The sequence below is a fragment of the Cuculus canorus genome, chromosome 23 (genome assembly GCF_017976375.1).
Source record: "Cuculus canorus isolate bCucCan1 chromosome 23, bCucCan1.pri, whole genome shotgun sequence".
In the NCBI taxonomy this organism is placed as follows: domain Eukaryota; kingdom Metazoa; phylum Chordata; class Aves; order Cuculiformes; family Cuculidae; genus Cuculus; species Cuculus canorus.
The window spans coordinates 5,449,208-5,474,579 of NC_071423.1; the positions used below are offsets into that span (position 1 = coordinate 5,449,208).

The following is a 25,372-nucleotide window of genomic DNA, read 5'->3' on the forward strand; positions in this document are numbered from 1 at the left end:
AACGCTGTGGTCAGTGAGTCTTATGTCCCGCGGCGGCCACTGTAGCGGCGTTATGTCCCCTGGCAGTCGCCGTAGCGCGCGGACCCCGCCCCGTTCCCGTGGTGCCGCGCGGGGCGGGCGGACGCGCGCGCGCGCGGCGATGGCGGCGCCGCCGAGGGGCTCGCTAGTGGCCGCGGTGCTGGCGCATTCAGGCTGCCTCGACAAGGAGGATCTGGGCACCCGCATCGCGCGGCTCTCGCGGCGCGTGGAGGAGCTGAAGGCACGGTGGGGACGGGGGGACGGAGCCGAAGCCTCTGCCGGGCACGGGCCGCGAGGGTCACAGCGGCGGAGCACGAGCCCCAGGGGGCCCAAGAGGCCACCAGCGCCTTGGCTCCATCAGCCGTGGGGTGGCCAGCAGGGATCGTCCCTCTAGACCCGGCAGCTCGGGTCCTGGGTTCAGTTCTGGGCTCCTCGCTCCAAGGTGGACATTGAGGGGCTGGAGCGCATCTGGAGAAGGGAATGGAGCCAAGGAAGGGTCTGGAGAACAGGGGTTCTGGGAATGGCTGAGGGCTCTGGACTGTTTAGTCTGGAGAAAAGGAGGCTGAGGGGAGACCTCATCGCTCTCTGCAGCTCCTGAAAGGAGGTTGTGGTGAGGTGGGTGCTGGGCTCATCTCCCAGGTGACAGGATGAGAGGAAACAGCTGCAAGTTGTGCCAGGGGAGGTTTAGATTGGGTATTAGGAATAATTTCTTCACTGAAAGGGTTCTCAGGCCCTGGCAGAAGGTGCCCAGGGGGGTGGTGGAGTCCCCATCCCTAGAGGGGTTTAAAAGGTGTGAAGATGTGGCACTTACAGACAGGGTTTAGTGTCGGACTTGGCACAGTGATGTTTATGGTTAGACTTAATGATCTTAAAGCTCTTTTCCAACATAAACCATTCCTTGATTCTGTGCTGGGGTCAGCCCGGCCACACAGTCCCGGCAGCTGACTCAGAGCAGGGCACCCCAAACTCCAAACAAGTCTCTTCCTGCTGCTGATGGGAGTTCACCCCGCCTCTTCCTCAGGGAGAAGTCTGCAACATGATTAACGAGAAGTATAACGAGTTCCTGCCCAGCATGCAGAGCGCTGAGGACTTGGTGTTGCAGGTGGACGAGCTGACCAACAACATCGACCTGCTGAAAGCACTCATCGAAAATGAGGTGACAGCACTGTCTTTCTTGGGGCAATCTAGTTTCATCCCGAACCTTTGGGCCCCCCATCTTGGGGTGTTGCGAGGAGGACACCTGGCTGAGAACCCTGGCTAATACCACCCCTAAAAAGTGCCTTGTGGTGACATGTGCTGCGGGTGTGTCACATCAGGGATGGAAGAGCTGTCATTAAGGGGTTGACTGTGTTTTGCTCGCTGTCATACAAGTGGAAAAGTGTGTCACCTGCCTCTCCTTCAGAAAGAGAGAAGGCTCATCCTTATGTGAGGCGTGACAGAGCAAGGGGCCAGCTCCATGTTGGTCCCAAAGTGATTTTAGGCAGAATGGGAGCCTAAATCATAGTTGTGTGCACACACTAAAGCCTTTAAGGAGACCAGGAGCAGCTCCTGCTGGCTGGATTGCAGACCCACCCTCTGGATTTCTCTCTGATTGATTTTCCAGCTGTGGGCTGCTGTAGCCGTGTTAATTGAGCCTTAACATTTGGCCCAGTTCAAGCATTCTTGCATTTTAAATGGCTGTCTTGAAGGAACACTGAAGTCTTTTTCAGTCTGAATGTCTTTACAATGTAAAAGACAGGCAGGAAAGCTGCAAAACGAGCTGAAAGCTGTGAAAACCCTGTTATTTGTTAAAAGATGAAACCCGTTTGTGTTTCCAATCCCTCCTAGCAAGGAGTAAAATGGATGGAGCCTTTTTCTTCCTTATCAAATTATTCCAGTGACAGGAATACTTCAAATCTCGTACTGTTATCATATAGAGGAAATGTGTCTGATAATGTTTGCTCACTGTAAATGAACTGAAAAGTTTGTTGTTTTAGGTTCAGCGAGATCTAAACATTGCTGTTGCTGAATTTACTGAATTGAAGCAGCAGTTGGAGCGAGACACGCTGGTCCTGAGTGTCCTGAAAAAGCTACAGGAGGTGAGGAGGAGAGCGGCTTAGAATCATAAACTGCTAGGCATCTTCTCTGCTCCTCTGTCTGTGCTGTTATTCTGAGCTTGTGCTAAAAGAGAGGACATTGAGTTGAGATTTTAGGCAGAAATGTTTTGCTCTGAGGGTGGGGAGGCCCTGGCCCAGGTTGCCCAGAGCAGTGGTGGCTGCCCCATCCCTGGAGGGGTTCCAGGCCAGGTTGGATGGGGCTTGGAGCCCCTGATCCAGTGGGAGGTGTCCCTGCCCATGGCAGGGAGTGGGACTGGGTGGGCTTTGAGGTCCCTTATGACCTGAACCGTTCTGTGGTTCTATGCTTTTCTTGTCTGTCATTCTCCACGCTGTTGAAAAAATCGCAGTCTAATAGTAGCTACACAGTGACATGAATCCTTTTGCTTGTTGCAGTTTGATATAGCTGTTAAGGAGTACAACACTGCATTGCTGGAAAAGAAGTATGTTACAGCAGCTCAGCAACTGGAAAAGGTAATGACGGCTCCTTAGGCATATGAGGATATTGTTCGTATATACTTCCAATTAATTTCACAAGATGCTCTTCCTTAGCAGAGTAACAGTTACCTGTGTTTTGCGTTTGATCATTTCCACCAGGCACGAAGCAACCTGAAAACGCTGGAATCCCGCAAGGGCTTTGAGCTGAAGATCCTGAAAGCCCTCGGCAAAGAGCTGACAGTGCAGACACAGAACATGCTCTACCACCTAGGAGAAGAATGGCAGAAACTGGCTGTATGGAAGTTTCCTCCGTCAAAAGGTGCTCACAGTTCTAGGTTGTCTCACTATTTTCACTTTGCTATTTGAAATGCCTGCTTTCAAGCACCTAGAAGATGGGGAATACAGTGATATTGTTGAACTGATGTTGGTTTAATGAGCTCTTTCTCATTAAGTGGGAGGGATGAGTGCCAGCGTTGTTTGGATATCCCTCCACTCCTGGAGTATTTAGGTGCTACCAAAAGGAATCTGGTGTGGTCAGTAGGTTTTAAACAGGTTTGAGGGTTTATCTGCCTCATCTGTCCTGTTTCATAGACAACGTTGAAGCAGAGACAAGGACGGCTCATTGTAAGAATTGTCCAAGAGCCTGCTTATTGCTGTCTTCATTGAAACGCAGACGTTTCCTCTGGAAAAGAGAAGAATCTTTTCCTTTGGATTTGACTTGAAATGAGGGGAAGGAAAGTGGTTGTCACTAAAGGTCTTTCAGTTGCAAGGTGAATGAAATGAGAATTCTGGATCACTGTGAGAGACTGATTCTCATTCCATTGTCCTTTGCTGTCACACAAGGAACTCCATCCCCAGTTCTGATGTTCCTTTACCAGAACTGTGTTTTGTGGAAATGAGGAGAGGTGGAATATTGTTTTAGCTTCCACTCGAGGAATGCAGCAGCTTCCCCGATCTGTATCCCGGACCGCACTGTGACAGAGGATGGTTCTTTGTCTTTAGAGAGCAGCAGCCTGGAGTTCGTGGTGCATTCAGAACTGCATTTGCGCACAGTGCTGTTGAAGGAGGGGGACATTGCTGGCCCGCCAGTTGCTGATGTGCTGCAGGCGTTTGCCATCCTAGGAGAACTGCACAATAAGCTGAAAAATTTTGGTAAGACAGACCGTAAATCCAGATAAACAGAGAGTTGCCCGAGGGGCCACGAGGCTTATTAGAAAATGGATATCCAGGCCCTGCTCACTTCGGCAGTAGGATGGAAGACTGCTTTGTCTCTTGGCTTGTGTTTCCCAGTGAGCGCGACAGGAAGGCTCTGGTTCTTATTAAGAGGAAATTATTTATCTGGAATTATTTATCCTTTCCTGTCAATCTACTCTAGTATACTTTTGATCTGTGGCTATGTGACTTCATGGTCTGATATTTAAAGAGGTTTTCTAGTTACAGCCTCTTCACCTCCTCTACCAAGAGCAAGACTGTTGTTTTCAGGCCTCTGGGCTTCACCCTCCTTAGGTATTGTTAAAATAAATTGGGAACTCTGGCAGATACTAGGACAGGATTTCCAGCTGTTGAAGTTCTTCACTTTACATTAAATGTGCTGCTCTTTGGTCAGTCTCCATATTTGTGTTTTACCTGAGTAAAATGATCTTTGGTGAAACCAAGCACGGTGTTTTACCTCAGGAGCTGTTCCCTGATACAGCTAATCAAGGGTGTGTTTCTTCCACTTCAGGTGAAGAATTTCTGTATCCAAAATAGTCACAGCTGGGTCTCGCTGGAGCAAACTGCTTGCCTCCTGCTGTTGGAAAACATCTTTTTTATTATTTTTTTTTATTTCTCAGGCCAGTTATTGCTGAAATACATCCTCAAGCCGCTGATTTTATACCCGTCTCTTCAGCCATTCACAGAGGAGCAGTCAAATGTGTTCATCCTACGTTTTAAGTCTGAGAAGCCTAGCTTGGATCACTCCTGTCCTATAGAAGTTTTTGACAAGATCAAGCTTATTTTTGAAGTTCTCTACAAATATCTGCTAAGTAGGTGGTTTCTGCCTTTCAGAATTGGACCGAGATCAGTATCTTGTCCTGTAATCAGAGCAGAAGCTTTCCAGAATGTCTGGTTAAGCACTGTTGGATTACATGTAAGGTCTAGCAGCTTTTAACATTAACTCGTGATGCTGTGCTCTCCAACAGTTTGGCACCTTGTCCAACTAGACTTAGTGGTGACCCAGATTCACAAAGCTGGGAAAACAAAGAAGGAAAGTATGTGGGCTCAAAGGGATCAAGGGATTAATTTTTCAGTAAATGGTGTTTTGTATGAAATGATCGATCACTCCATTGAAGATGGATGCCACAGATCCAAAAAGTAGAAGTCATGATGCAGTCCAGGGAGTTCCCTCTGTCGGGTTGGTGGATCTTCCACATGCTGGATCTTTCATGAACTAGAAACTTCGCCTGGGCTTCACTGGCATCGCATGAAATAAACGTGCTGGGAAAGCAGGTTTACACAGCAGTTCAGTTGTCTTTTGGTCGGGTGGGTGATTCTGCAGGTTATGGAATGGTTGACAGATGCTGTTCTGACAGGAAGGACTGAATGAGCTGGTGAATGGTCTGTTCTGGGAAGCAGGCCTATTCAAATCCGTCTCTGTTCTCTTGGATTCAGATGTGCCTCTTGAGCAGCCTGCGGAAGATAAAAAGGAGCTCACAGAACTGCTAGGTGATCTGATCTGGGAAGATTTATCAGACTGCCTCATTCAGAACTGCCTGGTGAATTCAATCCCCACCAATAGCAGTAAACTGGAGCAGTATATAGAGGTAGGTCTTGAAATTCTTCAGATCCACGTGGTGGAAATGTCACGCGGCCAGCTCGGTCAAAATGTAGCATATGTTTCTGCTCTTCTCAGGTGATTAAATCCACAGAAGTATTTGAAAAAGCCTTGAAGGACATGCGGTTTTTGAAAGGAGACACAACTGAGTTACTGAAATATGCCCGGAACATCAATTCTCATTTCGCTAACAAGAAGTGCCAGGATGTGATTGTGGCAGCCAGAAACCTGATGACCTCAGAAATACACAACACTGTGAAGGTGACTGTTGATGCAATAATGTTGTCTTTCTATGTGGAAAAAGAGCTTGGCTGTTGAAGGAGGCTTGTATAGAATAGTCAGGTCCCTTTTTTTTTTTGTGGAATACTCTTGATTATTTGGGGATCTTGGCAAACAACAGTTTCAGACCCCTTTTTAATAGTGCTCAAGTGGGTTATTTCACTAACAAGATGTTTCTTAAAATACTTAAAGTTTGCTCAGTTAGGCTTTTCTGGTGGGTGTCATAAGCATAGGGAAAATAGAGGATGACTTATGGAGTTGCTTCTAGGCCTGCGACACTGTAGAGACTGCTTTGGTTTGGTGTGGTGTTCACAGTCCAGGAGACTTCCAGCAGTTTCGGGGGACTTATGTTTATCTTGAGTCTCAAATCTCCGTCATTCAGTGTTTTGTAGTCTCACTTATCTCTCCTCTGTGGCTCTAAATTATGTTCTCTCTCTTGTTTTCCCTTAGATCACTCCTGATTCCGGTGTAGCCCTACCAAAGCTTTCTGAGCCCAGGGCAGGACATCACTTAGAAACACAAAAACCTTCTAACCTTGTGCGTAACGACGTGGTGAATTTGGAGAATGAGACCAAACTGAGCCAGTACACGTTTTCTCTGCCAACATGCCGCATCAGTTCCTCAGTGGAGAAGCTGATGGAGCTGGCTTATCAGACGTTGTTGGAGGCTACAACAAGCACAGAGCAGTGGTAGGAATTACACATCAGCGGGTAACTCTTGGGTGTCAGGTGCTTATTGCCTCTAGCAACACCGAGCATCTGTTAATAGATGAAAAGAACAGAAGATACTTGAAAATTAGAATCAATCATTAAAGTCACTCTGTTTTGGCTGGTGGGTGCATCCCTGTGGCTGGTGCCGTAGACTGGAGCAGCTGCGGATCCTGCTCCCTGCAATACTCCGGTTAAACAGCTTTTCAGACTTACGCTTTCAGGGAATATTTGGGTACAATTCGTTGTAGTTTAGCTATTCAAGTAGTGAAAACATGGTGACTTCCTGCTGTGCACAACATACTTCACACAGCTGCAGCCTTCCAGTTAGGAGAGACATTGCCACAGTGCACACTTTGATGTTTTATGGTATGTTAGCTGTCGGCTGTTTAGAAAAATCAATATAATCCCTTCTTTTCAAACTAAACGAGAAGTGATGGCACCCATTCTGAGAGGAGTTCTTGCTTCCTTTATGCTGGGTGAAAGTGAGGAATTCCAGCTCTGCGTCTGGCAGGGCTCTTCAAAGAAAACAATTAAGTGTTTTGAGGAACTGTGTGCTTTAAAAGCTGGAGACCCTGAGGAAGGCAAGTTGCCCAGGTTCTGAATGCCCTTCAGTGTCCTGTGTCAGAGAGGGAGCTGACTGCGCACACCTGGTGGAGAGGGGACACTATCCCTTTTGTTCCCAGGGTTTTGTATATATCCCTTCTGACATGTGGCCTGGAACTTATCTTTTCCGTGCTGAACTTACAAGGTCATCACAGCTTTTGTGAGAAGCCTTTGTGGATTTTGTCTTTGTTGACATTGCTCTAAGTGATCCAGACAATCCGCTCTTTGTGCCAGTACTTCACTGCCAGTGCTTCACTACTGATAAAACCTTGTTTTGGAGAGGGTTGAAGGTCACTTCTGAATAAGGCGTTCATTCCACTGATAAACTAATGTGAACCATGTTTTCCTCGCAGCTCTATACAGCTTTTCTATTCTGTGCGGAATATATTCCAGCTCTTCTGCGATGTAGTGCCAACGTACCACAAGTAAGTATGTGTATTACCCTTGGGCCTGTTTTGGAGAGACCAGTGCTATTGGAACAGCCCCGCTTGTCTCCTGTTTGTCCACCGCAAGCAGAGATTACTGAGAGCTCCTCCCTAGCAGCAAGAAACCAGTACTCTTAATATGTTATTAAATCCTAACGGCTGCTTGATGGATGCTTTGGAGCTCCCAAGTTGGCAGTCTCATGGTCAAGGAGAGCTGCAGTTCTAAACCAGTTGTGTTGGAATCCAGCTGTGTAATGTTGATCCCAGGTCCAATGCAGAGATTTTTTTTTTCATGGTGTTTTTCCTGTAAAAAAGAGCAACAATTAAGATTGAAAGTATCAATTCTGTCAAGGAGCACTGGGCCTTTACTGAAAGGGCTGCTGGTCTTTTCCTCACCATCATGCTATGACAAAATATCTTCCTGTTTGGAATTCCATCGCTAGAAACAGTTTGGATATAACACAGGGTTCAAAGTGCTGTTTCACAGCCATATAACTCCTTTCTTGTAATTGTGGGGATGTGACAGGAGTTTAAATGGTTTTATCCTGACCAATGTCTTTACCAGACATTGCCCACAGTTACTTGCCACGCCTGTCTGAGATAGATAGTGAGTTTCTCTAGGGTAGGCATGATGATTGTTTTAACAGATCTGGGTCTAAATAAACGCATCTCTTCCTCTTCTCTTTCCTGGAACAGAGAGAACCTTCAGAAATTACCTCAGCTGGCAGCCATTCACCACAACAATTGCATGTACATTGCTCACCACCTGCTTACCCTGGGACACCAGTTCCGATACCACCTGAATAATATCTTGTGTGATGGAGTGGCTACTTTTGTAGATATGGTACCTGGATTTAGGAGACTTGGTAATTTTACCTTTCAGTGTTGAAATATATTGATGGCTGAACATGGTAATTAATCCAAATGGCATTTGCTGCTAAACAATTTAATGTGTGTGGCTACTCATGTGGCTACTGACTCGAGCAGTGGATTGTTAAGAGTTTTGGACAAGTAGCAAGGACGTTCTTTATGTTGGGAAGTCTGACAGAATGTTAGGACTCTACAGTTGCTGTTTGGGCTTGAGTCTTTTAAACCTGACTCTTCTTGCCCAGCACGTACTTCAAAGAACAGTTCATTATCCAGCGAGATTTTGCGGCACTTGGATATTTTGGGATGTGCTCTTCACCTCTTTGATTTTTTGTTTTTTAGCTTATTCTACAGAAACAAACAAACAAGTTTTTAAGTGCCTAACAGAGCCTGTCACCCGCAGTTAATTCTGCTACTCGGCTCTTTTTCAAAGGCGTGGTAGCAACGGAAAGTGCACAAGGGATTGACAGAGTGGGTGACTGGGGCCTGGTGACGTTGCCTCTACAGGACTGCTCAGAGACTGGAAATTCCTTTAAAAAATACAGGAGGTTCATTAGTCAGAACTTGCAGGCTCTAAACTGGCAGAGCAAATTTAATAACTGCTTCTCTCTGCTTGTTGTTCCTAAAGGGACGGAGTGTTTTCTGGCCCAGATGCGAGTGCAGAAAGGAGAAATCCTGGAGAGGCTGTCAAGTGCCAGAAATTTTTCTAATATGGATGATGAGGAAAATTACTGTGCAGCAAAAAAAGCAATAAGGCAGGTAAGCAAGGACAAACAGGATGATAATCTGTGGATAACAGAACATTATCTGTGGATGACCTTGGGAAGGCACAGTCTTAGAGCTCTGCAGTTTTTCAGCAGAGTGGAAAGTTTTCAAAACAAGTTTTCTGGCATGACTTTTCACCCCATCCTGGGCTGTGACTTTTTCTAACATGGAAGTATGCTGAGTTCAGTTCCTCTTGCTCCAAGTTGAGAGGAAAAGCTGCTTAATCCTGCGCTTTTGTTTGTAGTAGATTTGTAAGAAAAGATCTGTCGCACTTTTCATGAGCAGGACACCTCATTGCCTTTTACTGCTTTCTGACTACATGGATTCACCTCATTCACTGCCTCTCTCTGTGTTCTCTTTGACAATGTGTAGATAACACGTAGCTGTTCTCTCTTCCAGGTATTGCATCAGTTGAAGAGACTGGGAAAAGTCTGGCAGGACGTCCTTCCAGTGTACGTGTACTGCAAGGCGATGGGGACTTTACTGAACACAGCTCTCTCAGAGATTGTCACTAGGATTGCTGCCCTGGAGGTAACTGTCTGAGGTGGACACACCAAGCCTGGGGTGAACAGCTAGCACTGCTGCCCTCTGGAAGTTCTTTCCTAGATCAGGTTTCAGGGGAATGCTTATCTTTCACAGAAGTTATAAGAGGTCTTGTCTATGAGACACGTTTGAGATACCAGTGGCTCTTACTCAGTTGCAACCATATATATATATATATATATATATATATATATATACACTCTTAGAGCAATTCCATGACTGTAGGCAAGGGCAGAGTCAGAAAAGTGGCTGTGGTTTCATCTCTGTTTGGATTTAGGTGTCACTCATACTGTGAACCTGTCAGTGAATCAATCTCTTCTTTGTTCAAGGCACAGGAGTTAACTGTTGTTTCAAACTCCGTCTCCTCTGACACGTGTTCAATCCATACATCTCTAACAAACCTCTCCATCCTATCTAGGCACCTGTGGCATTTCAAACTGAAAATCTCCTCTATTTAAATCTCCATTTGACTCCCAGGATTACATTTAAGGGATTGTCAGGATACTTCGGGTCAAGTATTGACATTACATTTCTTAATTAAAAGAAGTTTACCTAGCAAATTATAGAAATATATTAGTGCATCTGTTCTAGTTATAGTCTTCATCTGAAAAGCCCTACCACTATGCATTAGGCCATAAGAGTAAGTAAGAGTGAGTTTATGGGATGTTTGCTCATGCTGTGCTTGCCAAAAAGCTTGGCTTTCATCATCAGGCTGGCAATGCCCGGGCAATTTCCTTGTAAACTCTTCAGACCTTCATTATAGTCTCTCTGCTTCACAGCAAGGGGCCTGATATTCCACTAAGATACTATGGCTGCCCCATCCCTGGAGGGGTTCCAGGCCAGGTCGGATGGGGCTTGGATCCAGTGGGAGGTGTCCCTGCCCATGGCAGGGGGTGGAACTGGATGGACTTTGAGGTCCCTGCCAACCCAAACCATTCCATGATTCTATGATTCGCTGTTTAGTAGTGCATCCGTTCTGAAGCAATTGCTGAGAACTGAAATAATAATCCATGAAATAAGTTCTTGTCTTAAATGTGACCCAAACCATTTTCATCTTCACACGCACAGCCATCTATTTTTCACGTCATGTACCTTTTGGTGCTCCAAAACTGTATCTGACTGCTCCCCCATTGACATTTGTTCCACTCCAGGATATCTCTGCAAAAGATGCAGACCGGTTGTACTCCCTCTGTAGGACCATGGTGGAGGAAGGACCCCAGGTCTTCACCCCTCTTCCAGAAGATGACAAAAATAAGAAATACCAAGAGGAAGTTCCGGTCTACGTGCCGAAATGGATGATGTTCAAAGAGCTGATGATCATCTTGCAAGCCAATCTCCAAGAAATAGTAGATCAGTAGGTGTCTTCCTTTCTTCCTTTCTGCCTCTGCTTCCGCTCGTGCATAAACCACTTCCATCTCATCCTGCTGTTTGAGAGGTGAATGGGAACTCTGCAAACAGGCTTTAGGCTTATTTTGGAGAAGGTACAGTTTGTAATGAGAGCAAAACTCACCTCACAACCTGTTCCTTTATAGACCTGGCTAAACAATTCTGGAGTCAAGTTGTGTGCAGCTAATAAGATTGGGTTTGCCTTCAGACTTAATACTGTAAGGAGTGCTCGGAGTCTGGTTTTGATATGACATTTCTTTGCAGTTTGGTTAAATGAAAATCTTTTTCTCCTTTGTAGGTGGGCAGATGGGAAGGGGCCTCTTGCAGCCGAGTTCTCTGCAGCTGAAGTGAAGAGTCTGATCCGAGCCTTGTTCCAGAACACAGAAAGGAGAGCAGCAGCGCTGACCAAAATTAAGTGACTCTGTTTACTCCTACCTTTCTCATCTTCCTGTAAAGCAAAGAGAGTCCTTCAGATGTTTTTGGATTTGACGCTTCTTGTTTGTACCGGTATAAAAAAGCTTAGCATTAGGTAAGTGCTTCCTGGAGGCTGGACTGAGGGAGAAGAACCATTCCCTCGCCCAGTGTTGGTAGGGCAGGAGGCTCTGAGAGCCTGGGACCAGAAAATCAAAGATGGGTGACAGATGGACACTCACTCCTCATGATCTATCTGCCAGGCAGATGGAGTTTGGGCATGAAAATTCAATCCCCTGCCACGCTCCCCCGAGGAGTTCTGCCCAGATCAGAATTTTCCCTCCTGAGCTGGTGGGTGAACAGTCCTGGTGGAGAAGCGATGCTTTTTGTGCCGTTTCCTCATTTCTGTTCTCTAGGATTTCATCTGCCCGTTAAGCCCAGCACAGGGAGATAAATCAAAGCTTGAATCCAACACCTCTTTGTGGGAGCAGGCACTGCTGTCAGATGGGCCTCTAACACGAGGCACTGTACAAGCTCATCTCAAGCTTTAAGGGTCTTGTAGAGGGATTTTGATTTCTCAGTAGTCCTATCTCTCCAGTTTTACACTGGGGGTGGGTAGCCTCTTTGTCTCTTACCTCTTCTGTCCCTGCAAATTCCACATGAAACCCACCAGCTGCGGTAGCTTTTGATATCCTTCTGAGAATGCTAAAGTGCCAAACTTTGCTCTTTCTCACCTCAGGTTTCCCTAAAGCACAGGCCTCAAGAGTGAAAATTTGGGACAGGGGAAGAGGAGGGAAAAGGAGATCCTGTTTTGAGTGAACTGTTTTATCAGGTCACAGGGTTTTGCACAAGTAGCAAAATTCCTTTTGGAAGATATCTTAAAACTGACTTAGAATTTTTCAGTCTTACTTTGCCAGTTTTAGAAGCCAGTTCAGCTCCTTCCTCTACCTTTTTGTTGTGTGTCAGCTATATAAGTCCAGCACTTGCCTTTTCAGTAGCAAGTGTTCTGTCCTTAAAATAATCTTGAGTGAATACAAAAAGGGAATGAAGTGTGCACTCATAGCATTGTCTTTTAATTCACAAAAGGCGGTGTTTGAGCCTGAGAGGTGTACATTCCTTTTAACTGAAAAACTCAAAGAGCATTCATTAAAGCAGCCCAAGACCATAGCACTTAAAACCTACTTAGAGAAGGTTCGGTCACCGAGCTCAATACTTTAACCCACTACCTACAATTGTATCCTTTTCATTTGAACTTTTGCCTGACCTCTGTTCCCATTTCCAAGTGTTTGTGCAGGGGCTGAGTCACAGCTGCCTTTCACATCGCACCTCAGTCATTGCGGGACTGAGACCCAGTCGAGCGCATGAGAACGCAGTAAGGAAGGGAGACAGTGAAATAAAATCTGACTGCCACTTAAATTCTACCTTTTTCTTTCCTTCCTCTCGAAGTCATTTATCTGGAGGCTGAGAGCCTTCCCCTTACACTTGCATCTCATGGGATCTCCTACCCCTTTACACACAGCAATCCAAACCCCCTGTGTATTTTAAAAAACAACACTTCTTCCGTGTGAATTGTTCACAGAAATGTAATTTGCTATTTTCTTTAATCAACTATTTATACTGAGTCTGTTTTCCGCTGGTGTGTAGGAATTCCCTTAGGGTTATGGTAACACAGGATGAATTAGTTCTGGTCTTCTCCAGTTACTACGTGGAAAGGGCAAATTGTTGCTCTGTGAAGTCTCTCCTGGCCTTATTTCTAGTAGATCTAGTCCAAAAGAAAAAAAGAGGAAAGCAAAAAAAAAAAAAAGGATCAGTATCATAAAAGAAGTTGTCCCAGAGATTGATGCAAAGGATGGTGAAGGGAAGGTTAGAACAGGATGCTAGGGTTGGGATTTCTCTGTGCAGCCTGCGTGGCTGAGTCTGGGTTGAACACATGCTTTGGTTTGCTCCAGCTCACCTCAGTGATGCGATAAAGCCACGGCAGCAGCTCAGCCACGTTGGTATAAACGCCGGGGTGGTTGGGTTCAGCGCAGCCCTGGCCCCAGCTCACGATGCCCACCAAGCGCCACGTGAATTCATCCCAGCAAACCAAGGGTCCCCCGCTGTCCCCCTGCAAGGCAGAGCCAGGAGGAACGGAGCCGCTGTGCCCCACGGGCAGCTGGGGGGCAATCGGGCTGGCTTCTCCCGCATGGTTTGTTCCATCTGCCACGCAAGCAGCCAAAACACGAGTACAAGCAGCGCGTGCCTCTGTGCAAGCTTTCCACATTCTATAACCGCAGCTGAATCAGCCCGACATGGATGCACCAGTATCCAGGCTGCTCACTGCAAGCTTCTGCCAGCAAACCCCGCGTTGGCTGGAGTGTTGGGGGGACAGAGCACACCCCCATCCTTCCAACACCCGCCCTGCACTCCCGTTACCTGGCACGCATCTATTTTCCCCTGCGGGTAACCAGCGCACAGCATCCTGGCAGTGAGCTCGCCTGCGTACATGCACGAACTATTGCACCTCTTGGTACCAATTAAGGGAACGGGCGCTTCCTTCAGCGTCTCGGTAACGTGTGCTAGAGAGAGAAGCCAAAACAAGATGTGTATGGAGCAAGAGGGAAAGGGCAGGGCATTAAATACAGCCAGGCAGGGGGGATGAAGGCAGGAGGGAGCTTTTGCAGGATCATATACGACAGAGGAAGGGCGGGAGGGGACAAAGGGAAAGCCTCTGGTGAGGAGGGATGAGATGGGAGCTTACCATGGTCTGGGCTAGTGTGGCCCCAACCGGAGACCCAGCACTGGGTGCCCTGGAAGAGGTCCTGCTGGGAGGGTGGCAGACACACAGCATGGATGGCGTCTAGAAGAAGGTGACGTGGTAACTACCAGGCCAGTGGGGAGAGCTTCGTGCTGAGCACCAGCAGCCAGGCGAGGGCTGCAGAGCTGTCAGCCTGCATCGCTGCTCAGCCCGGCACGCTGACGCAAGAGGCTCTCAGGCCAGGAACTCTGGGGACTTCAGCTCCCACAGCCACCTTTCTCAGGAACTCCCAGCTCGGGCTGGTTCAAAACACCCCAGCTGTCAGGGCTGGGTATCCTCAAAGAGCTGCTCTGCAACAGCAGGTTGGGAAAAGGCTGCCTTGGGCCATCTCTTCATTGTGGGGTCAACTCCGTGGGTGAGAAGAGGACACAACAGCGTCACGGGAGCAGCTTACCGGAGAAATTCAGGGGCACGTGGAGCTTCAGCAGAGCAATGTCGTAGTCCAGGCTACTGTCGTTATAAAGCGGGTGGTAAACTATTTTCTTTAGCGACACGCCAGCCGCCTCCTTGACTGAGCTGTGGGTGACGATGCCTGCGAAAACCAGCCAGGCGGAGGCGTGAAGCCACCTGTAACTGAACAGAAATGCCGCCTCTTTTATTGCAGGGCAAGAGGCACCAAGGCTTGGGATAAGAGGAGAGAGCCGGCTCCTCCAAGGCTGCTCAGGGAGATCCCGCGGTACCTGTGCACGCAGTGAGCTGCCGTGATGATCCATTCGCGGTCCAGCACGGAGCCTCCGCAGTGGTGCTGGGAGCCATGGTACAAGCTGACCTGCCAGGGCCAGCGCCCCAGGGACACATCCGTCCCACCGACCACCCGCCCAGCGCCGCGGCGCAGCCCGCACTCTGCAAGGCAGCCGGGAAACGCGAGTTCAGACCCCCGAGCTGGAGGGCAACGGAATGGGGAGCAAAGAAACCGCTACATCCAAGTGGAGAGCTTGGGGATGAGAGAGGCGCTCACCTGAGCATTTCAGAGCCACGATTCGACCCGATTCACAGCTGCTCCTGCGTGGGAATAAGAACACGCATGGACCAACACCCCTGGGGCACCAGGGCCGCTGCAGCAGTCCCCAAAGGGGCTGCTTACGGCACAAAGCCAAGTTTTCCATGTTCTTAAGCCTGAATAAAAGCCCCTTGGTTTTTTTCAGGCCCCTCCAGCAAACTCTGCCTCCCCCAGACCTGCCCTTACCTGACGTGCCACAGGTCTTCCAGGCTGCCTTCCTGGTGAGGTCTCACCTGAATGAACTCCTGTGTGTCGTTCATCTTGATGTCCCTCACACTCACCCCCTTCTGATGGGTCATTCTGCAGAAGGAACAGTAAAATGACCCAGGAGGGGCTGGGGAGCTGCCAGGGGGATTAGGAATTTAACCTTGCCGTAGGAACAACGCTCCCCAGTCCCGCTGCTCTGGCAGCCAGGAATGAACCTCCTGGGCAAGGAGGACCTTCTGCACCTCTTCTCGTCAGTCCACACACCAGCCCAAGCCTCGCTTTCCTCCCCACATGTGAGCTGCGTGATCCAGCACCACCATCCTGACAAACCCCCCAAGTTCTCAACACCTGCTTTTGCCCAAGTTCATCCACCTTGGAAAAGGGTGGGCAGGGGTCCAAGCGGCTGCTTCTCCCATCCCTACCTGAGGTGCCCGAGCTGCCGGCAGAGCAGGGTGCCCAGCGAGAGACTCCAGCGCTCGTGGCACGTCAGGAGCCAGCCAGGACGGCCTTCAACCTGCATTTCCAGCAAGGAGTTGGCCACGTTTATTCTGAAAGACACTAAAGCCGTCCTAGTGAAGACAATCCATGAATTCCCTTTGTTGCAATACTCTGTGCAGGGCCAGCACAGAGGAGAGTCACACACACCTGGAGCAAATAAACCCCTAAAGCCCAGAAAAAGCCATTTAAAAACTATGCATAGAGTGGTTTGGGCTGGAAGGGACCTCAAAGCCCAACCAGTTCCACCCCCTGCCATGGGCAGGGACACCCCACTGGATCAGGGGCTCCAAGCCCCATCCAACCTGGCCTGGAACACCTCCAGGGATGGGGCTGCCATAGTATCTTAGCTCTGCTAAGAGATTTAATGCAAAGGAGTCCTGCAGGAATTGCCTTTGCCGCATCACGCGGAGAAGCTGTCACACTGGGGAGCGCAGCAGAACTTCAAAGCAAAGTGAAGCAACTGCAGAAATGCAGCTGAAAGCAGCCAGTAGATCAGCAAGAGAGATTTATTATTAAAAAGCATCCTTGCTGGTCTTTCTGGGCTTGGCAGGCACCGTCCTGCACACCGCTCCCCTCTCCCCACCCTCTGCGGGAGGAGGCAAAGATGTGCACCTGCCCTGTGAGCCCCACGGACCACGGGATCTTCCTCTTCACCGTCACTGCACGCTGGGATCACATCTGGCTCCTGCCCAGGGATGCTCTGGTCCAGCTGAGGCTTCTTCAGGTGCTTCACTTCAGGAAACAGAGAAGAAGGTGGAGGTGGACTCACACAGCCTGTGCAGCACCCGAGGATGCACGATATTGGGAACGATCCTGCACTGCCCACACGAAGCGGCGAGGAGCTTCTCAACGGGCACAGATCCTGCTGCTGGGAACACAGCCACCAGCGGCAGAGCCCACACCGGCTACATCCCCTCACCCTACGCCACAGCTCACCGACCAAGGAGCACCCGTCACCACCACCCTGACCTCCCACTCGCGTTTGGTGGCTGCGTTCTGCCCGCAGCGGCAGCCACTGACCGAGAAACCACGCTCCAACTGACATTCCCACCAGCAGCCCAGCGACCCCGAGCAGCAGGAACAGCCTCCCGGCCGCGCAGAGGGTTTTGAGAGATGCATTAGCAGAACCTTTAAGAAACAGAGAGGAAAGGAGGATTAGTATGGTCCTGTCCACGTCTTCCAGCACTATCAGCTCATGCGTGAAGCCCCTGGGTTGTTATAAACCTGTTTCTAGGACTCACCCAATCAAGGCCAAGGCTTGAAGGGTTCCCCTGTTCCCAAAGCCCAGAGGAAGGTCACCTACCATGTTCTGAGGAGGCCTGCATCCTCCTCGCTTCACTCCTCAGCTCCGCTGTTGGGCTCTTGTGGCTTTGCACAGCATCCTCGACGCTGGGTGGGCTGTCGGGAAACCGCTCGGCTAAGGCTGAGCTCCGGTGAAAGGAGAGGACTCCGGGGGAGCAGATCTACGATGAAGAACAGGTCTTGAGAAAGGGGTCAAGCTTCAAGCGATGCCTCTGCTAACAAGAGGGGAGGAAACGTTCCTCACCATGCTGGTGAGGAGCAGGGTTGGCTGCCGGCTTGGAACGCTGCTGAGCCACAGCAGCCGAGCACACGGGTCTCCCACAAACCAGCTCAGGTTTCCCTCTGCACGCTCCCAGCACAATGCCGTGCACACGCCCTGCCCGCGGCCACGCTGAAGGGACTCCTTGTGCACGGATCCCCCCTTTCCAGCTGCCAAGATCCTTGCAGCCCCCTCCTCCCTCCCCTCCTCCCAAGAGCACACAGCCCAGGCTGGAGAATCCCAGGGAAAACGCTCCCATCCCTCCCAGGTGCCGTGCAGAGCAAGTGCAGCAGCTGCGGAGTGGCCTCAGCTCTCAGACCCATCTTCCACCTGCTGGTCCCCCACCTTCCTCCTCCCGTTACTTTGCTTATGAGCAACACCGAGCGCTGCTGCGAAGCAGCTGCAGTTGGGGGGAGCCGAAGATGCAGGTGGGCAGCGAGCCCCAAGGCATGACAGACCTTGGCAGGGGTGGCTGGAAAGATGCCAATCAACAGCAGAGTTAGTGGTTACGGTCAGGGAGACAAGACCTTGGGGAGCACAGTGTGGGAAAAGATCAGAAAAGACAGCCTGGAGCTGCTCTTTATTACCCTCCCATTTCAAGCCGAGCGCCAGCCAGCCGTGACGTGCAAAGGACAACTTTCTGGTTCACGAGCTACGTTAGAGATGCGCTGGTGGGACCCATCGGTCAGCAAAGCGCTCCCCACCCTGTATGCATGGAGACCTCCACGGAAGGAGCCCCATCTCCCCAAGCGTGGGAGTTTCCCTGTGGTTTTTTGGCTGCAGCACACAGAGCACAACAAAGGTCAAACAGTTTGGCTTCTGATTTCCCATGTAATTTTTTGTTGCTGAAAGATGCCTGGGTGGCGCCCGGGGGGAAGGGAAGGCTTTCTGACCTGAGGTTTGCAAACTGTCTGTCCCGTCCTGGGGCAGAAGGTGCTTTTCTTACCAACGCAGAGCTCTTGTAGCAGAGATGGAACAGAAATCGCTCGTGTTGCTGCAGCTGCTCTGTTCTTCTGACCAAGTGGATGCTCTACCACTGTCACCGCTCGAAGGTCCGCCAGTCTCCAGCCACCACAGTGTACCGGGCAGGGAACAAGGCAGGGATGGCACCGGGATCATCGGCATTGCAGTGCCCAGGAAAGCAAGGTGGAAACCCTGGTAAGAAAAGAAACAACCACAGCAGAGGCGAACACGGGTGCCCTAACAGAGAGCCATCACCAGGCTCCGTCCTGCTAACCCATCCCAGCGGGATGTAGAGGCACGGGAGAAGGAAACACACAACTCACCTTGGGCATAAACTTGCCTCTGGAGACCATCCCGGCCGCAGTCTGCTCACAGCCCTCTCCACTCGCTACTGAACAAACCCCCTCCAGACCTGTAGCCAAGTATAAAAGCTGTCAAACTCCTAACGCCCAAATCCAAGCTCAAAATTTGTTCTGGAGATTAGATCCAGGTCAGAGATCACACCCACTCCCAGAGCCCCACGTTACCTGCACGCACCCAGCCCCGGCTGCACAGGCAGCTCGCCGGCCGCGCTGACCATACCCTATCCAGAAACACTATGACCACCTTCTCCAAGAGAATTAGAAGCCCAATTTCCTCTCCAGAAGAGAGGAGACTGAACACCGATACCTCAAAACCAAAAGGCAGCTGAGGCGGACTGAAAGACCCGTCTCACAAAACAAAGACTTTTCTTATTTACGTACTTTGCCATCCCAAAAGACGCAGCTGAGGGCTCACTGCTCAAACTAGCAATGAATTTTTAATACTATTTACTCAGGGAAACGCCTCTGAATATCCCGTGCCAGCCCTGTTTTGCAGGTTCAGGCTGAGGTTTCGCGCTCTCGATGAACAGAACCGTGTGTCGCGCCGCAGGTCTGAGCGGTGCTGAGCAGCAGGCGCGGCCCTCGGCTCCTGGTGAGCAGACAGACAGACGGACACGCCAACACCATGGAAGCTGCGTGCTATGACGCTGCTGCAGACCTGTGTGGTAATGCCAGTTCCAGCTCCCGAGGGAAAGGCTCCTCTCACAGCCTGGTGCCCTGCAGCCCCTCAGCCGGTGTGAAAACTGGAGGGAGGTGGTTCAGTTTGGATTTCTTTTTTCTCCAGGGCTCTTTTCTCATTTAGGAATTAAGCCAGAAAGCTGAGAGGCAATGAACAAGGCTGCAAATATCTCTCAAGTCACAACCTTGGCTCAGAGGTTGCCCCTTCCCTGGTCACTGCTTGGATGCACCTGCTGGAGCATCTCCTGGCCCTGGAGCATCTCCTCAGTCTGGAGACTGTAGATGGTGCTGGAGGACCAGGGAGCACCAGTGGGAAACCAAACGACAGACAAAGCTACAGAATCCAGCCTGAGCATCCTCTGCTGACAGCTGCCTGTGTTTGGGCTCAGAGGAGAAGGACTCACCCAGCCCAGAGCCGCTGCAGAGCCTGATTTAGTGGGATGTCCCTGCCCGTGGCAGAGGGGTTGGAACTGGATGATCTTTAAGGTCCCTTCCAACCCAAACTATTCTATGATCCTATGATCTCCATTCTGAGCATCCTCTGCAGATCCAGTTCAGGTCATCTACCCCCTGAGCACCTATTGCAGACCCAGTTCAGGTCATTTCTGCCCTGAACATCCTCTGCAGACCCTGTTCAGGTCATCTCCCCTCTGAACATCCTCTGCAGACCCTGTTCAGGTCATTTCTGCCCTGAATATTCTCTGCAGACCCTGTTCAGGTCATTTCTCCCCTCTGAACATCCTCTGCAGACCCTGTTCAGGTCATTTCTCCCCTCTGAACATCCTCTGCAGACCCTGTTCGGGTCATTTCTCCCCTCTGAACATCCTCTGCAGACCCTGTTCAAGTCATTTCTCCCCTGAACATCCTCTGCAGACCCTGTTCAGGTCATTTCTCCCCTCTGAACATCCTCTGCAGACCCTGTTCAGGTCATTTCTCCCCTCTGAACATCCTCTGCAGACCCTGTTCGGGTCATTTCTCCCCTCTGAACATCCTCTGCAGACCCTGTTCAGGTCATTTCTCCCCTGAACATCCACCGCGGATGCTATAGAGGTCCCCTCCCCTCTGACCATTCCATGCCCTGTTGGAAAGACGGCTTTTTCAGAAGTTCACTGACGATGCAGGCTGTGCCCAGAGTCAGCGCACGCAAATACCTTCCCTGCAAGCAACAAAACACAGTGAGCGAGTATCAATCTACGCAGGGAAAATGATAAACCAGAGCAAATTCCAAAGAGAAATATCAGTAGCAGTAAAAAAATAAGACATCAGTCAGTCTGTACTACCTCACTGCTCTGACTCATGATCTTTTTTTTAAAAAAACTCATTAATAGATCAATATTTCTACCAATTCCGCTTGCCTGCAATAAGGAAATAGTGACTAAAATGAGAGCTTTCAAAATTAAACACTGACACACGGATGGGAAAGGTAGGAAGGAGAACAGCGTTGTAGCTTTTCCCTCCTGGTTTTCATCATTTTTTCCTATGGTTATTTAGAAAAATAAAATAAAAAAGCAGCAGTAGTGATTACAGACGACAACGGCTGAAATGCCGGTGCGTTACAGGAATACCTGGCAGGCAGCAGGGATGCCATGAAGCATAAGATGTCTCCTTTATCATTTTTCTAACTTATTTCCAGGGGACAGACCAACCTTTCCCACCTGGGAGCAGTGAGCAGAGCACAGCTGGAGAGCGACACGCCAGATGTTCAACCACAGTGCTGTAACGCCAAAGCTGATGAAGCCACAGCCGCACGGTGAAGGTCTGTCCTGCAGCTTTGCCAAAGGACGTATTTGGGACTTGTGTAACAGCAAATAAACACGCTCTCCAGTTATTCATAGAATCATGGAATGGTTTGGGCTGGAACGGATCTCAAAGCCCATCCAGTCCCACCCCCTGCCATGGGCAGGGACACCTCCCACTGGATCAGGGGCTCAAAGCCCCATCCAACCTGGCCTGGAACCCCTCCAGGGATGGGGCAGCCACCACTGCTCTGGGCACCCTGAGCCAGGGCCTCCCCGCCCTCACAGCAAAACATTTCTTCCCAAGATCTCATCTCAATCTCCCCTCTTTCAGTTGAAAGTCATCCCCCCGATGCGATCCCTGCCCTCCCTGATCCAGAGCCCCTCCCCAGCTTCCCTGGAGCCCCTTTCAGCACTGAAAGCTGCTCTAAGGTCTCCCCGGAGCCTTCTCTTCTCCAGGCTCTCCATGGCCAGGGATTTTATGGACAAATTTATGGTGCAGGACAAATGAACGGAACCAATCTCCTCCCAACAAGCTTTCACCTCGTGGTGAATTTTAGTCCCTACGCCCAATACATGAAGCTTTCAAACCAGCTTTAACGGCCACTTGCTGAATGTCACTTACTTTAATTCTTTGGTTTAGCCCGTGCTCAGACTACACCATCCTTTCCCATACAAACCTGAGCTCTTCCTTGGGGATTCAGCCAGAGGGACCCTAAACCTCCAAAACGGTGCTAGAAAATACTGTCACTCATATAGGATTTCTTGTCGATACAGGTTCTGCCTCTTGTCTCAAGGTGACGTTTTGCTGTCCTCAGGGCTCTCCCATTCCGAGCGTCACAGCTGGACAGCCCTGCCAAGAGCAAAACAGCATTTCGATTTTAATTCGGGCTGGGAGCTCCCAGCGATATTTGCTTGGATTCAGCTCCTCGGATTGCATCCAGACTGAGGTGCCGGCTGCTCGCCAGGTGCCAAGCGAGCTCGTCTTTTGAAAACCAATATGTGAGCTGCTGTTCTGTGCTCTGAGGGGGCTCCACTGTTGAAGCTCTTACGTACGAAGCTCTGAAGCGTGAAGCTGCAGACAACCAACGTAAAACCCTGAAAGCCTGGAAAATCTCTGTACTTACCCCAGAGGGACGCGAGAAGAGAAGACCCAATAAAAAGCAGCTAAGTAAACATCAAGCAAGGCAGGATTCAGTTGATCGAGGAGAAAAGCACACCAGTCTCGTACTCCTCAACTGCGAAAGCAAAATCTCTGCCATAGCTGGGGGCAGGGAGGGGGCAGTAAATGAGAAACAACTGTTTATTTAATCCAGTAGCTGGGGGTTCACAGGGCTTCCTGCCTTCTCCAGGTGATAGAAATTGTGGCATAAAGTTGTGTGTGAAGGGGAGCCGGTGCAGCGACAGATGGGGCGAGGAGAGCCCAGCGCTGGGCAGAGGTGGCTCATCCCTTTCTGAGCAAGTGCTGTGTTTGGGAGGGACGGCAGCGATGCTTTTTCCAGCACAGAGCAGTACCGGGCAGGAAAAAGCAGCAGCAGGAGGTTGCACCTCTATGGATTAATTCAGAAGTGAAACAAAATCAGATGTTCTGAGCAGACGTTGGGACAGGAGAGCTCAGCCTTTCCTGCTCTGCAGACCACAGGGAGGTTCCACATCCAAAGGACTCTGAAAAGCCCAGAGTGCCGCCGAGGGAAGGCTTTCACCCACCTTGCCCTGCACAGGTTTGCACATTCTTGGTGTTTCCTTGCAGGAAAGCTGATAGAATTCCCTGGATTGCTCCCATCCAAACCCTGCTGGGGCTCCCTGGTGAGACAGGACAGGTCAGCACAGCCACCACCCCAGGACATCACTTTGTCCCAGCCTCATGTCCTTCCTTACTTCATTTCTCCTCTTTCTCCCTTTCCTCTCCTCTCTAATAAAAGTGCTTCTCCATGCGATAAGGCAGCCGCTGTAAGCCCGTAATGAGAAAAATGGCCAAAAGCAACAGCCTGAAACCTGCCTAATCCTGGTAGCAGTCTGCCAAATCTCATCATGGATAATGAGTCCTGGATGTCCCAATTGTGTTTTCCCGGCAGTGATGCTGTGGTCAAAAAAAAAAATAATAATAAAAAAAAAAATCAGTGATAAACTCCCGAACAGCCTTCCAACCCCCAAAGTGTTTCCCAACTCCTTTTCACCACTATCTGCTGCCCCCATCCCTATTTATTACCATCACAGGGTTTGGATATCTCTGGAAGGAGGGGGAAACTGCTCAGCTGTGTTGCAGTCGTGGTGGAGTTTAATCTCAGAGTCACAAAACATCACACTCGCGCCACCATAAGAAATAAGATCTGCCAGACCCGCTCTGACAAACCATCCCTCTCACCTCAAATCTCATCTCCAAGGCTGATATCCCAAACCTCATAATGGGAAATTATTCACTCGGACTCTGTTTAACCTCAGGCAGGGGGATGCACTGACATGAGGGAAGACAGTTTATATCCTGTATGCACTTACTTTGCTTAATGGAACTGCACATCTTTCCATATTTCATAATAATGTCCAGCCCTGTTTGGGCATTTTCTTGCAGTAAAAAGTTGCTGCTCTAAACTTGACACATATTCACCTTCTTGTTCATCATAACGATTTATTTCAAATCCGGTATTGTTAAGGTGATGATGGAATGGTTTGGGTTGGAAGGGACCATAAAGTTCCACCCAGTTCCAACCCTCCCACTGGATCAGGGGCTCCAAGCCCCATCCAACCTGGCCTGGAACCCCTCCAGGGATGGGGCAGCCACCACTGCTCTGGGCAACCTGGGCCAGGGCCTCCCCACCCTCACAGCAAAACATTTCTCCCTAAGATCTCAGCTCAATCTCCGCTCTTTCAGCTGAAAACTGTTCCCCCTTGTCCTATCCCTGCCCTCCCTGACCAAGAGCTCCTCAGCTTTCCTGTAGGCAACGACAGTGAATATGTCCCGTGTAAAATAGAGAAGATGAAAACAAGCAGCAAAACTAGGAGAGGAAAAGGCTGGTTCATCTGTCCACTAATACCCAGAAAGGAAGAGAAAATCACCTCTACTGGAGCTGCTGGTTCCCAGTGCCCCTTCCAGACCATCTTACCGTGTGTTTTGGTCCTGCTTCAAGCCCTGCCTTGGGAGCACAGAGGTTGCTGCAGGCAAGAGAGGAGGAGGTGACCTCAAAGCTTCCATAGATGTTGGATTTACATTTACAGCTATCAGCGAGTGCCCTCTTCTCCATCTCACTCCATTACTCCAGGATCGAGCTGATGAGGTTCAGCTTACGGGCAGGGATGCACAGTGTGAGCAGCCTCATCCACTAAAAGCAGGAGAGAAAATACTTTAGGGACACTGTCATAGAGTCATAAGGTTGGAAAAGACCTCTTAGATCATCGAGTCCAACCATTTGGGGTCACGCTGAGCCCCCCGAACCCTCTCACCAGCTGAACATCACCTTGTGCCAGCCTCCCTCCAGGAAGGAGGTGGGTGCTGGTCCCTTCTCCCAGATAGCAAGTAAGAAAAAAGGAAAAGGCCTGAAGTTGTGCAAGAGAAGGTTTAGATTGGATATGAGGAAAAAATTTCTTTACCAAAAGCATGGTGAAGCCCTGGCAGAGGCTGCCCAGGGAAATGGTGGAGTCTCCATCCCTGGAGGGGTTCAGAAAGGTGCAATGTGGCACTTTGGGACACGGTTTAGCAGACGCGGTGGGGTTGGGCTGATGGTTGGACTGGATGAGCTTGGAGGGCTTTTCACATCTCTGTGATTCCATGAAGAGCATCCCACTGTGGTGTGGGGCTCCCAGGACAGAAGCAGCCTTCGTCCTGGGGGGCAGCTCAAGGCAGGGCTTTGCCCGACGCGTCTCCCGCTGCGGCACGGAGGCGTATGCAAAGCAGAAAGCGGCCGCTGCCCTCTTCCAGCCTCTCTCCCAAAGCAATTTGCTGTGTAATGATTATAGAGCTGAGGGAAAGCAATTTCAGGAAAACGAGTTCCTCTGTAGAAGGGATTGAATAGGAAACTACTTTAATAACCTATGCAATCACTCATTTAAAGAGCAGCTGGCACCACATGAAGCCAACAGAGAGGATTCAGAGGTGATTCTCCGCAGGAGCTGTGCCACCTCCACCTGTCTGGGGGCAGCAGAAGCCCTGACACCCCACTCTCTGGCTCTAGATACACAAATATCAACATTTCTGAGGGTAAAGCTGACAGCTCACAGGTCCTGTG

At 49.8% G+C, this 25,372-nt stretch overlaps 2 protein-coding genes across 8 annotated transcripts; one reads left to right on the forward strand and one right to left on the reverse strand.

The window, feature by feature from the left end:
* Positions 1–98: 98 nt before the first annotated feature.
* ZW10 (zw10 kinetochore protein) lies at positions 99–11,423 on the forward strand. 2 transcript variants are annotated; one of them, XM_054086916.1, is made up of 16 exons: positions 99–259; positions 1,040–1,174; positions 1,995–2,096; positions 2,508–2,585; positions 2,709–2,868; positions 3,552–3,701; positions 4,382–4,573; positions 5,199–5,350; positions 5,440–5,622; positions 6,091–6,329; positions 7,307–7,378; positions 8,075–8,244; positions 8,874–9,004; positions 9,410–9,541; positions 10,705–10,907; positions 11,238–11,423. In XM_054086916.1, the coding sequence occupies exons 1-16, from the start codon at positions 140–142 to the stop codon at positions 11,356–11,358; spliced, it is 2,340 nt and encodes a 779-aa protein (XP_053942891.1). In that variant the 5' UTR covers positions 99–139; the 3' UTR covers positions 11,359–11,423. The 2 variants fall into 2 exon arrangements, with proteins under 2 accessions (XP_053942891.1, XP_053942892.1); XM_054086917.1 differs by lacking the exon at positions 3,552–3,701.
* A 146-nt stretch (positions 11,424–11,569) lies between these two features.
* On the reverse strand, positions 11,570–18,562 carry TMPRSS5 (transmembrane serine protease 5). 6 transcript variants are annotated; one of them, XM_054086920.1, is made up of 14 exons: positions 18,360–18,468; positions 17,399–18,190; positions 17,156–17,315; positions 16,873–16,980; positions 16,465–16,584; positions 15,777–15,912; positions 15,334–15,447; positions 15,106–15,149; positions 14,828–14,990; positions 14,542–14,720; positions 14,091–14,189; positions 13,766–13,908; positions 13,305–13,457; positions 11,570–13,112 (listed from the first exon to the last, which is right to left on the reverse strand). In XM_054086920.1, exons 2-14 carry the CDS (start codon positions 17,399–17,401, stop codon positions 13,104–13,106), a joined length of 1,431 nt encoding a protein of 476 aa, XP_053942895.1. In that variant the 5' UTR covers positions 17,402–18,190; positions 18,360–18,468; the 3' UTR covers positions 11,570–13,103. The 6 variants fall into 6 exon arrangements, 2 of the variants coding, with proteins under 2 accessions (XP_053942895.1, XP_053942893.1); XR_008453400.1 differs by lacking the exon at positions 17,399–18,190 and having other exon boundaries at positions 13,305–13,614; positions 17,156–17,250; positions 18,360–18,562; XR_008453403.1 differs by lacking the exon at positions 17,399–18,190 and having other exon boundaries at positions 13,305–13,614; positions 18,360–18,499.
* Between the last annotated feature and the right edge of the window lie 6,810 nt (positions 18,563–25,372).